General features: G+C 35.9%; 1 protein-coding gene across 1 annotated transcript in view; it reads right to left on the bottom strand.

The window, feature by feature from the left end:
* The window catches only part of LOC107561438 (unconventional myosin-IXa-like), a 134,982-nt gene that overhangs the window by 60,096 nt on the left and 60,823 nt on the right, over nt 1-14,063 (bottom strand). The window contains exons 3-4 of the mRNA XM_016245880.1: nt 1,989-2,083; nt 1,851-1,913 (exon numbers count right to left, since the gene is read on the bottom strand). Coding sequence (XP_016101366.1) covers nt 1,851-1,913; nt 1,989-2,083 — 158 coding nt within the window. The remainder of the gene's footprint in view (nt 1-1,850; nt 1,914-1,988; nt 2,084-14,063) is intronic.

The raw sequence follows: 14,063 nt of genomic DNA, 5'->3' as shown, positions 1-14,063 counted from the left end.
TAAAAAAAACTTATTTTACAAATGTAAAAGCCCTTTTCACAACAAAAGTGAAATGAATAAGCCTCAGTAGAGGGCGCAGCTCAAACATATTGCATGAAGAATATGACGCAGGAGAAGAATATTCAACTATTCAGCAATAACAAAAATGAAACAAATGTGTCATTTTTGCTTAGTACGGTTGAATTGGATCATCGAAGGTCAGAAGCAAAGACATTGGTTAATAAAATGTGATTAAATACATAAATTATATTTATCTTATTTAACATTTTATTATTGCAGGTTTGTATAATATTCTTGAGTTTGACTGTTTTTATTCATTTTGAGGAATGCTGAATCTGTTTTTGTGCAGGTGAGATGAATAAATGCATGTTCACATTTAGTCTAGAACTACAGTAAGCATCATGTTCACACAGCACAAACAACGCCTCTGCACTTACTCCAACATGACAGCTGTCAGTCAATACACGGGTAACAAAGTGGCGTTACTTATTTGAAAAAAGTAACCCAGATATTTCCATCTAAATTAAAAAGTAATGCGTTACTTCACTAGTTAAAGTAATCTGATTATGTTACTCGCGTTACTTGTAAAGCATTACCCCCAAAACTGCTAATATGTACGTTTAAGATACCAATATGGAATTTTTAGGTACAAATGTGTACCTTCTGAACAGCCCCAGTGATAGCTTTTGCACCTTTTTTTCTGAGACTGTTTGAATGGTAGTTTTATGGTAGTGTTAGTGTATTTTAGTGTGTATATATATATATATATATATATATATGTTATATGTTAACAATATACAGTATATATTGAATATACAGTATCATTGAACCAGCTGGTAAGGACAAAAACTGAGAATGACAAAGAGATAGCTTTAAGGTTTGTGAAGGTGGAAGGAGGAAATTTTCCCACCGGTTAATCGACGCGTGACAACACCGGTATCACCGTGGGGGCGTTCCCTCTTTTCCTCACTTTCCTTCGTTTTTAAATAGCTTAAAAGCGCGCATTTTACTTTCACTTTCGAATTAGCGGCAGGTCGTGGTTTCCAAACATCAATTGCTTGAATGCAACAACAAAATACAACGTCAAACTCACTTTAGCCTATGGCGCTTTTGCATCTCGTTTCGAAACTAAATCATCCGTGATCGTCTTGTCTGTCTCAAATCTGATCTGTGATGAGACTGTCCTTCGGAACACTGCATTGAGCAGCCGCGTTCAGTTTTTAATTGTAGTGTCTGTTCTTTTACTGAACTAAATTATTTTTATTACTATAAAAAATCTAAACGACGGTGGGGGTCGGTGCCGCGGTGGGCAAGTGACGTAACCGGTGTTGCGGCTTAACATCACCGTCAGCACCGTCTATCGCGGCAAGCCTAATATCTTTACTGATTGTCACTTTATCATGTTTTGCATCATATGATGCTAAGCTGGTTTCAGTTTGATAAAGCATGTCCTCGATACTCAAGTACAGTATGACTGATGTGATTTACACCTAACTCCCCAAAACAAGGACATTATGGTCTGTTTCCTTCATAAACCCTTATGCCATAAAACCAGTGGGACTAGTAATGACAGCCAGTAGATAAAGCAGAGTCACACATATAAACTGAAAAATTACTTCGATAACACTGAACACTGTGGAGAAATGATTCCCACATGTTCACTACTGGATTTATTTCCTCACGAGCTTCTACCAAATCTACACTCTCTCGAGTTTAAATAAACTGTTGTCTAGTCCAGCATAATAATGTCCATTTAATTACAAAATATTTAAATTTCAGCAGCTGACTTCATTTCTTAACTGTTGAAATGACTATTCAACAGCATCAACAAATCATACAAGATCTTATACCTTTCATTGTGCTCCTGATAGACGAGCCGGGACTTCTCCAGCAGGTATTTCTCCACATATGCCCTGGATAAGAACAAACACCAAATTAGACAGGGCTTCAAACACCTCTACAAGACTGCAGACTTATGCAGCTCTTACCCTCTAACTGTGCCACTTTCCTGATAGTTCACCTGGATGAACTTCCCAAAACGGCTGGAGTTGTTATTATGGGCTGTTTTAGCGTTGCCAAAAGCCTGTGAACACAGGAAAAACAAACAGCATAAGACAGGTGGCGGACTTAAAATGAAGGGAAAAATTAAATAAATAAATTCAATATATCAAAAAGAAATAAATATGCTATGTCAAAGTGGGCTTCAGTTGAAAATTCAGTTGAAACTTATTTGCTTGTTTATTAACCAAGTTTCAACTTAATTTTCAATTGAAGCCCACTTTAAAATATTATGGCTGCCATTGAAAACCATAAAAAAAAATAACTAACTCTGGCATATGCATACTTTACCATTTAAATAATGGGCCTATAGCATTCTTGTTTAATATTACAGTAATTACAATTAGATTTAAACCCTTAAGTTGCCATACAAATCATTTAAAAAATATTCATTGGAAGCTTTACAAGACGCTATTACAGAAAAACAAGGCAGGAAAAAAATATGTTTGTCTAGCCAAAGAACCCACAACTGTAAATGTGTGAAGAGGTTGGCCATACCAGTGCATTCACATACTGTAGAAGTTTTAAAAGCACAGACTGTTTAATTGTAGGGGTCAGTGTGGAGGGTGAAAAATTATGAAAAATAATTAAGAGTGTGATGCAAGACAACTTGACTAACATTGTAAGTGGACTGCAACAAGAAGTTTTGTAAGACCACACTAAGTCTGTTGTAAGTGTCCACTATATCCCCTTTCGGCCTGTTTTTGTTATGAGCCTGCCTGGAGAGCAGGAAGTTATTCAGTTGTGCATAAATGCTCTCGTTATTTGTAGCTACGCCACAAATAAACAAATTCCTCAGTGGAAGGAGCTGCCGAGGTCCGTCTGAAGGGACAGCGCTCGCTGCCGGCACCCACGGCCGCTCCAGAGGTCAATCTCACAGCCAAGTGCGCCACACGCACACCGCCCTGTTATGAGTCAGACTCTCAGAGTGGGTTTTACGGCTCTCGGGGGAAGCAAGGACAAGCCGTTCTGCCACAGACAAATGGAATTCTGGGTAGGGCGGCACCAGCGGCGTACAGCTGACAGCCATGAGCTACTGTAACAGTCCAGCCATCATGACGCATCTAGCCAGCTATGTTAAGTAATGTCTTGAATGTCTAGATAAGGTTATGTCAAACACAGAGATAACTTTACAAATGGCCTCTGGAACCCATGTTGGAAAAGTCTATTTAGCCCTTCACGATGAACAGCACTTGCCAAACATCAAGTGGATGTTGCACAGTTACTCCTCTGACATATTAATGAACAGTGCTTCAGAAATTCATCATCCGCTCTGCACACTAAATGGAAGAAGCCTGGACGCTCCAGGAAAACGGGTCAGACGAGGACAAAAATCAGCCGTTAAAGTGTCACCTCAACTCTTTCTGTGCAGTCAAAGACACAGCAATACTTCACGGCTATCTTTAAAACTTTAAACAGACATGGAGAAAAGAGTGAGGATGGTCTACCAGACTTCTTGATACTCAACATTCCTGTTACTGCAGGAAACAGCTGCCATTAAAATCTGCTGAGATTCACATATCATGTACAGGGGTGCATTTTCCAAAAGCATTTTTAGCACTTCTGTTTAAAAAATGAGGGCCTTTGAAATTAGAAACATAAACGTGTGATTTTAGTTAGGCTTCGTAACAGGTATTTATTATAATAATAATAATAATTATTATTAATATTACTATTTTCTTCATCATCATCATATTTTCAGGGCTGTCAAGTAATTACATTTTTGATTTGATTATTTCATGCTGTGCCAATTAACTAATCAATCGAATTAAATTAATTTCACATCAATTTGAGCTGAGAAATTACCCACAAAGTCATTATAGTGTTAAATGAGGATAAATTGAATAAGCATTACAAAAATAGGTTTAGAAAGAAATATTTCGATTCAACATAGAATTTACGACACAAACCTTTAAGGCTACAATGTGGCCATAACAATTTTTTCAGAAGCTGCATCTGGAAAGTATTGAAGTATATTTGCAGAGACTGACGTGGCATGAATGCATTTACACTGTAATTAGAATTGCATAAATAATGCTAGGAGAATTCATGGGTTTTAAAAGGCCATTACTGAATACTGAAATATTAAAGCCTTTCTCTCTTTCTTTCCTACTTGCGTTCTTTCAATAAAATTACACTCTAAATATGAAAAATGAAGCAAGTGACTGTCTTTATGAATGGGTCACTGAATCATTGGTTCCCTCGATTCGCTCAAAATGTGGATTCATTCTGTAAAGAAACTGCTGTGTGTAGCTCGGAAAGGCAGAATAGTTCTGCTTTCGCTTTGGAACTATTTTCGTTGGTGAAATTGAACAAAAACAGACTATATTGTGTATAAAATATCACAATATTAACGTATTTATTGAACTGTTGCATAAAATCAATATCATATTTGCAATCATGTTGATATTCGGTAAAAAAAAAAAACGCACTCTTGCTGGTTTGATATTGCTGAACTATATCATATGCTATAAATATAAGACAAAAATCCATACAGGGGCAGTTTTTGCCCTATATTTAGAATTTTAGGGGCATATAACTACATTCAAATAGGCTACATCACACAGATAGTCGTCCTGCATCATGTTCATCAGCAACTGCATGCAATGTAAGTAGAGATGCACCGATTGCAATTTTCTTGGCCGATTCTGATTTTTCGTTAGTGTGATCTGCCGATACCGATTTTTGCCGATTCCGATTTTCTTTCTAAGAACTATAATTGACAGCATATACAAACAAAAATCTACTTTTCTTCAACGCAAAGTTTTATTTTCATAAAAAAAACAAGTAAAAAGTCAGTAATAAAATAAGAACAAATAAAAAAAATGGCAAACAACAGCACAAATAAATGCAATAGAATACAAAGAGCTATGAAACTAAGTTTTTCAGGTTAAGTAAGTTTTTATTCAGGTAAGAAATACTACAGAAATTAAAGTAATCCAATGTAAAATAACACATCCAAGGTTATTTTAGATTTGATTACTTTAATTTCTGTAGTCTTCATCGTAAAAATTAAATACAGATTAATGCTTACCATTAGAATTATAAAACGTATTCAGTCAAGAGCAGAAAATTATTTTCTTTGTCTTTTGTTCTTTGATTAACATGACAGACAGCAGCAGGAATATTGGACTGCTGTCCCTTTAAGAGTTTATCCACGGACCCAATATACTGTTACACAACGTGCGTTCTCTTTCTCAACTATTTAACGTTCCAAAACTGACTGTGTTTAACTGGATACTCGCCAAAACGGGCATTTTGACAATTTTGTATGTATTTGAACTTTTTAGCGTAGTTAGCCACTCATTTTGGTATTTGTGGCTCACAAGCTGTTTGAGACTGAGCGCGGATTGTGCGCTCCACTAATATAGATCAGTGGTGGTGCGCGCGCGTTTGGTATAAGCGCGCAACCTGCGGGGATGACTATAATGCGCAATACAAGCACTATTTAACCGGAGCGAATGAGACGTGTGTGTGAGAGAGAAGCGGTCGTCGGAGAGAAGAGAGTGAGAATGCGTGTCTGACGTTATTGCCTGTGCCGCTGGTAACAAAACGGATCGGCTCGAAATCGGGAAGAAGTGGGGCTGACCGACCGATCACCGATCCGGGCCGATCATGAGGAAAATCGGCCGATTCCGATCCCTGGCTGATCGATCGGTGCAGCTCTAAATGTAAGATGACTTACAGGTCTCTGGGCTGGGTGCATTAAATCCATTAATAATTTTTCCATAATTAATCACATCAAATGAATAATGTTACATACACAGTCACAGTTATTATTTAACAAAAATATTTATTTCATGATGGTCTTTTTGAGCCGCTTTGGTTGTAATATAGTGTCAAACCACTGTCTGTTCACTCTTTTTGGCATTTGCAGTATTAGCCTTTAAATTCATTTGGATGATAATAAGCACTGTAAAAAAAAATGTTTTGTGATTTTAACAGTAAAAGACTGTAAAAATGCTACAGTAAAAACCTGTTAACTGGTTAACAGTAAGTTTCCATAATATATTTGGTGAATAAATTAAATTACATTTAATGTGATTTTACAGTAAAATACTGTTAAAAATATGGTTTTTGTAAGTGAAAAAAAAAGTCGTATAATTTACAGTGAAAAACCGTAAATTGACACACCCATAATTCCCTGCATGACACTTCATATTTTGTTTTTTTGTTGAAATAACATGTTTCTTCTTAGTTTTTTCTTATCAGTTGTGTACACTAGGGTTTAATTCGCATCATATGACCCCTTTAATCTTACATTTAATGTTGTTAAATTAATGTTTATTGCATTATTTCAGTATCATGTGTCACCATGATGGGGGTTAGTGTTTGTGTGAATGACACTGTGCACCTTCTAAATATATATATATAAATATATATATATATAAGTATTGTCCTCCTCAGCTGGTAGAAAAGCTGTTTGTGATGAGCTCTGGTTCATCATGTGACTTTCTCATCACCACCAATTTTTGGTGGTTATCAGTGCATTACAATGGTTCAAAACAGATTTTAGTACTTCAATATGTTGGTTTATTAACATTACATCAGTTAATGAAATATGGTATTTTATTGTGAATTTAAGTTAAGTCTGTAAAACCTAAAATGTTGCTACCATATTTTTTACGGTGAAGTTCTGGCAACCACAGCTGCCGGTATTTTACCGTAAATGTCACAGAATTTTTTTTTATTTTTTTAACAGTGAGTGGTTGGAATTTAAAGCACATAATATTAGCTCAAATAATCACATTAAGGCGACTGTGTATATATTGCGAAAGGCCTGCTATGAAAGGGAAGGGTGTATTCTACCCCATCATGCTCTGCTGCTTACTGGCAGTGGCAAATCCTCCACAGATGAAATAACAACACAAAAGGCTTTTGTCTTGAGTTAAAGGTCTTGATCTCATAGGAGAAGTTGGGGGAGTGAATAAACGACTGAGAAGTCGAATTCATCACAGTTACCGAAATCTGCTCTGACACATATTGAACTGAGAATAAAATTTTATCAAAAGCAGGAACGGGAAGTTTGTGGCTTTTCCCGGCACAAGACACAGGGGAAAGTTTAGCAAACATATTTTGGATGAGCTCCACAGAGGGCGTTCAGTGTAAGAGCTTGTGAATTGATCTCAGGGGCTGAGAAATGAAACCATTAGAGCATTCAGTCACTCACACAAACACACAACAACAACCCGCTCTGATCTCACGCCACGTCTTCTAATGGACCGCATCAGGTAAATATTATCTCTTGGCCAGAGAGCCATCACAGGGGAAATACTCTCAAAACAGTGTCAGTGTGATAAGACCATAATCCTCTCCATGTGTGAGATCGCAGAGAGTTTGCAATGTGTTTGGGCCTGCAGAGCCTCAGGTGCCTCTCTTAACCGGGCGCGAGTGTAACGGCATATGTTTATTTCTATAGATCAAGTATTCCCCAATTCTTTTGTCAGCTAAACCCCTTTGACTTTTAAATATTTACTTGACGTAACTCCTGAGATGTTAATATTTTAATAATTTAACATAACATTCATATGTTCAGTTCTCTGATGCCAATGGTCACAACACATGCAGGTAAACAATTCAACATTTTCAGAATCTTTTTTAGTAAGTGGTTTATTTTGAATTTCTTTTATTAGTTTACATTTTATATTTCATTTATTGATTTTAAATTCACAGAATAAATTTGAAAACATATTACAACACAAAACAGATTATTTTCCACTATACAAAAAAGGTTCTATTAAACTCCAATAATATTACAATATTTTATCATATAATTACATACAATTACAATGTGTTTTTACTGTTTATTTGAAATACATTTTTAAAAAACTGCAAACTTAATGAGCATAAAATACTTTTTATAAACATTTTAAAATATATATTTTAATATATTTAATTTCTTTAAAATTATTCCAACCATTTGAGCGGTAGTGTATATACATTTATTATTATTTGATTAATTTTTTTAGACAATTCATTTTGCATACACGCACTCATCTGAGTTAGAGCTTGTTGGTGGATTGTACATTTAAGCACAAAAATTGATAGTATCGCAAAAATCAGCTGGGGTCAGGTCACAGGGTTACTTCACTTTCAGTGACTACAGAAATGTTACTTAGAAACGTGTTGTGTGGCTGTTTTGGACACTGTAAATCCCCGGCGGTGGAGTGGGTTTAGTCTGACTAACAGCACTGGACACAGTCATCCAGCCTGAGAACTTTGTGATTTCTCTGAGGTCAATGCCAGCCTCACCCAAAACTCCTCCAAAATCACTGATGACCAAAGACACGTCAGTTACATGTGTCATGGACTGTCTCTGTGAACACACTACATCACTGCTAAGCTATGACTGTGACTACAGCTAAAAACGATCACATGCTTTTTTTACCACTATAGTTTTATTAATATTTTGATCACCTTATATTTTTACATTTTCAGTTATCATTTTAATTTAAGTTCTAATATTTAAATCTTGTTTTATTTTGCCTTTATTTCAATTAACAAAATAGTTTTTAACGGTTTTAGTTAACAATAACAACACTTCTGCTTTGAGATAAAGATTTCACAGTGAGCATTCAAGGGCCTCTAAGAAAGCTCCATGTATTGAAATATCATATGATTCATTCAAAATACTTAAGTAACTTCCAGTAAGTGTTTTTCTTGGATTGGACTCACAACACCTTAGGAATTACATGAAAAGGTGCTAATAAATCAGTATTAACATCAACAACTACTTGAGCTCATTGTAGAAGACACATGCAAATTTGTTTCCTTGTGGACTGATAACTCCTGCACTTTGACTGCTGGAAACTATATGAAGCCAGCCAATCAGATTTAAACTTGCCGTATTGAGATAATTCGCAATAAGACTCATACAATGCATGAAGTGTTAAGTGGGTGGGTCGTGCAATTCACAGGAAAACATAAAAACAGCATATCTGTGTGTGATGTTTTACTGCACTTTATAAATCACTCTCAATAGGAATGAACCCATCGTCATATCATTAGGACAGTATTATATTTGGTTGCCTTCCAAGTGTTTTGGCAATCTGTCATCACCTATATGCTGTACAGACTATCCAGAAAATTACAACAGCACTCATTTTCCCCATTTCCTCTTTCAGTTTCAGACTCATGTGCTGTTCTGCTAAGTGACTCACCTCTTGGCTTACGCCAGAAGGACATTTTTCCTGGATTACAGTGCAAAGGCACAAAAGGAAGTTGCACTACAGAGTGTGAGAGTGTTTTGAGCGGCCTAAATGAAGTCAATCCTCCTGAGTGTCTTTAGATTATCTGTGGGATGCATTCAGTTGTTGTAATGGGAGTGGCAGCTCGGCTAATGCTGTGCTCTCTGGTCAATAATAATTCAGTCTGCCGCTGTATGTGACCGGGCCTGTTCAGGGTCACACTGAGCCTCATTGATTCAACAACACAGCCCAACCCAGCCCAACATACTGTTAAAGAAGAAGAAAAAACACAACTAAAAAAATAATGATCCACAAGATATCATTGCTCTAGGTCAACACTATAACTAGTAAAAATACAGCGATATTGTGCTAGTCCAGGGCTAGTATTGCAATTCCTTTACATCTGTATACATTTCTATGTATGGTCTCAAGAAGAACGTAAAAAAAAAAAATATTTGATATATTTTTTTATTTAATTTTTTTGTGATGGACCAAAATTATTTTTTAGAAACCAAAAATATTTTATTTAATAATCAAGAAATGAATAAAATATACTTATTAATCAACACTGAAATAAAAGCTGAGTTGTATGAGCATTTAATTTGCAATGGCAGCTTTTAAATTAAGTTTTTTAATTGTATAATTAAGTTTCTACTCCAATTTATTGTTGAAATATGTGACCTTGGACCACAAAAGTTTTTTTTTTTTTTCTTTTCAATTGAGATATACACATCATCTGAAAGCTAAATAAATAAGCTTGATGTATGGTTTCTTAGGATAGGACAATATTTGGCCGAGATACAGCTACTTAAAAATCTGGAATCTGAGGGTGCAAAAAAAATAAAAAATAAAAAATATTGAGAAAATCAACTTTAAAGTTGTCCAAATGAAGTTAGCAATGCATATTACTAATCAAAAATTAAGTTTTGATATATTTAGAGTAGGAAATTTACAAAATATCTTCATGGAACATGATACTTAATATCCTAATGATTTAATTAATTTTAACCCATACAATGTATTTTTGGCTATTGCTACAAATATCCCTGTGCGACTTACAGTATGACTGATTTTGTGGTCCAGGGTCACATATAAACATTAAAACAGTTGCTGTAATAAAAACTTGTTTTCATGTAAGATTTTTCAAACAATCATTAAATAATGAAGACAACAAGTTATAACGAATATGTATTACTGTGCATATATTTAGCAAAATGCTACTTTCGAAATATATTTTTTCTAGTTTACTAAAAACTAATTGAGACTTGTCACAGCACTTACATTTTATTGCTCTTTTGTTGGTTTTGATTGCTTCTATTGTCCTCATTTGTATGTTACTTTGGATAAAAGTGTCTGCTTAAATGACTAAATATAAATGTAAAAATATGGCTTTCCTGAAGTAAATGTAAGATCACATGACAGTTTACAAGAGTGGTTCACGTGCCACTTGAAATGACACGTTACAGCAATCTGTCACACCACATTTAAAGGGTTAGTTCACCCAAAAATGAAAATTCTGTCATTAATTACTCACCCTCATGTCGTTTCAAACCTGTAATACCTTCGTTCATCTTCGGAACACAAATTAAGATATTTTTGATGGAATCTAAGAGCTGTCTGACCCTCCGTAGACAGCAACGCAAATGAAATGTTCCCAAGGAGACGAATTGTTGAATAAAGTCTTTCTTTTTTTTTTTCTTTTGCGCACAAAAAGTATTCTCGTAGCTTTGTATAATTGCGGATGAACCACTGATGTCACATGGATTATTTTACAGAACATTGCTTTAGAACATTGATTTTGAAACTTGTGAATCCATTAGAATCCTTAGCAGACAGAATTGCGATTCATATATCAATAGATTTTTATGTGCACCTCTAGTTTTCGCTTCCTTTTCTCTAAAACAGCGCAGCATGGCCTCGGCCCCTTTGCTGCCTTTTCCCGAGGGCGGGGTTTATCTGGGTTTGTTACGTCACGAACCCGGGAAGTAACATGTTGTAGTCCCTACCAGCCTTCCAGTTTTTGTAGGCATTAAACTGCCAGAATTTTAAAAGATGATATCTCAGTTTGCATTGAACATTCAGCTTTGTAACTTCTGACCCTGCATAGACCGCAACGCAACTGAAATGTTCCCAAGTCCAGAAACGTAGCAAGGAGATCTATAAAATAATCCATGTGACATCAGTGGTTCATCTGCAATTATACGAAGCTACGAGAATACTTTTTGTGCGTAAAAGAAAGAGAAAAAAACGACTTTATTCAACAATTCATCTACTTGGGAACATTTCAGTTGCGTTGCTGTCTATACAGGGTCAGACAGCTCTCAGATTCCATCAAAAATATCTTAATTTGTGTTCCGAAGATGAACGAAGGTCTTACGGGTTTTGAAACGACATGAGGGTGAGAAATTAATGACAGAATTTTCATTTTTGGGTGAACTAACCCTTTAAGACCATCAAAAGACATTTATTGTTTCATAAAGTCTCAGCTTTTAAATTCTGTCAAATTTGTTTCAAAGTAGCACCAAGCATATTACGAAATAATTGGTGAAATCATTAAAGGGGTGGTTGATTGCGATTTCACTTTTTTAAATTTTCTTAGTGTGTAATGTTGCTGTTTGAGCATAAACAATATCTGCAAAGTTACGAAGCTGAAAGTTCAATGCAAACTGAGATATCGTCTTTTAAAATTCTGGCAGTTTAATGCCTACAAAAACTGGAAGGCTGGTAGGGACTACAACATGTTACTTCCCGGGTTCGTGACGTAACAAACCCAGATAAACCCCGCCCTCGGGAAAAGGCAGCAAAAGGGGCGAGGCCATGCTGCGCTGGTTTAGAGAAAAGGAAGCGAAAACTAGAGGTGCAACTAAAAATCTATTGATATATGAATCGCGATTCTGTCTGCTAAGGATTCTAATGGATTCACAAGTTTCAAAATCAATGTTCTAAAGCAGCGGTTCTCAATACTGTTCCTCACGTCCCCCTGCTCTGCATCTCTCTCTCTCTCTCTCTCTCTCTCATTCAGCTCAGCTCCAACAATGAACTGTTCCAATTATACACTTATTTTCACATAGCTATGAGAAGCGTTAAACATGGCGTGCGGTTGCCGTACTGTATTAAAGCTTTAATCGGGATAAAACCGTATATTAAAAGCTAACATAAGAAGTAGCATTTACAAATAACAGCGTATCTAAAAGTATGAGACAACAACAAACAAAAAACATAGGCCTACCATTAAAAGCCGTGCTTGCACAGGTTCTGCACGATCCTCTTCAATAATATCCTCTGCTTCTCAATCAGGCTCAAACTGATAAGCGATATTAACGACGCCGTTGTTTACAATACAACCGGAGCACTTGCCGCTGAGGTGAGGGGCGGGGCTTTAGACGTGCACTAGAAGCGGTTTAGCCAATCACAACACACTGGGCTAGCTAACCAATCAGAGCCCATCGCCTATTTATGAGGGCGGGGCTTCATAAAAGCAGAAAATGATCAGCGCGTTTCTCAGAGAAGGGACAGAGCATGTGGAATAAAAGTAAATTATGTGAAAAATGCATTGTTTTTTTTGTTTTTAAACGAAGCATTAATACATGTTAGACTGCACCCTATAAACACAATCAAGCCTAGAAAAAAAAGCAGTGGAACCACCCCTTTAAACAAAATTTATTGTGCTACAGATATGCATTCCAGAGCAAATGCTGACAGAACAAACCCTACACGTTAGAGAGCACAGCACCTGTGTTTCTCTCCAGATATTCTTAAATCTGCCAGCAACATTGAGAGGGTCTTTGGGACCGTTAGATTTGGGACACAACCCAGACGTCTGCACTGCAGAAACCCTGAAATCTACGTCTGCTACATAATTATATAACCCCCCACCAAAGCTCCCAGCATAACGGCAAACTCTGGATGCAATTAAAACCTCTGCACAGAGTTAAACCTTCACACATCTGACATCAGCCAGCATTAAGTATTTATGTGACGCTCTTGGCACGCAAATGCATCCGTGCATCCAGATTAGTCCTCTGCAAAACTGGCCAAAAACAGGAAGCAACAGCAAGTCTAATTACAAACCTTGATGAAGTGTAATGCTGCTGGACTCTAAAATACAACACTACTTCTCACAGTAAGTGTGCTTAATCTCAAACATCAAACACAATAAGTAATATAACGCAATCGTCAAGTCACAACATACCAAGCGCTACAGAGATTTTAACATGATTAGGAACAGTGAAGCATAACACAAAGCAGAGTGCCACAAAAACCCTTAACCCTTAAAACTGTAAATCAGTGCCTTCAACAGAGGTTTTTTTATAAAACAAAGACAACAGAAACATGCTAAAAGATAAAACAAGATGCGTTAATTCATGACATTCAGGCCATAAAATGTAATTTTTGTTAAACTTGTAATAAATTGATGTTACATTTCATAACCTCAATTAATTATACATGTTTTTTAATTATTAAAATTTAATTTAACCATTGAAACATCATTTTTGAATTATCACTGGCCCAATCAATGATAACAATTCATCAACACAGAACCCATAAAACTTAAAAACAACATAAAACAAAAGAGTGCATATGTATTTGGGGGGAAAGAAAAAAAATGAATTCATGGCACCCTAATACCAGAAGAGCTGTTTTGTGTATAACGGCATCCCTCATTCAGCACACAAGAAAATAAGAATAATCTAACTACAAGCAACAGCACAAATAAATACAATAGAGTAAATAAACAAATAAAATCAGTGTTTTTTTTAGGTAGGTCTAACATTAGTTTTTAGGTACATAAATTGAATAAAGTAATTAAATGTAAAA

The sequence above is a fragment of the Sinocyclocheilus grahami genome, unplaced genomic scaffold, assembly GCF_001515645.1.
Source record: "Sinocyclocheilus grahami isolate Dianchi unplaced genomic scaffold, SAMN03320097.WGS_v1.1 scaffold772.1, whole genome shotgun sequence".
NCBI lineage: Eukaryota > Metazoa > Chordata > Actinopteri > Cypriniformes > Cyprinidae > Sinocyclocheilus > Sinocyclocheilus grahami.
This window is presented reverse-complemented; position numbering and strand designations above follow the sequence as displayed.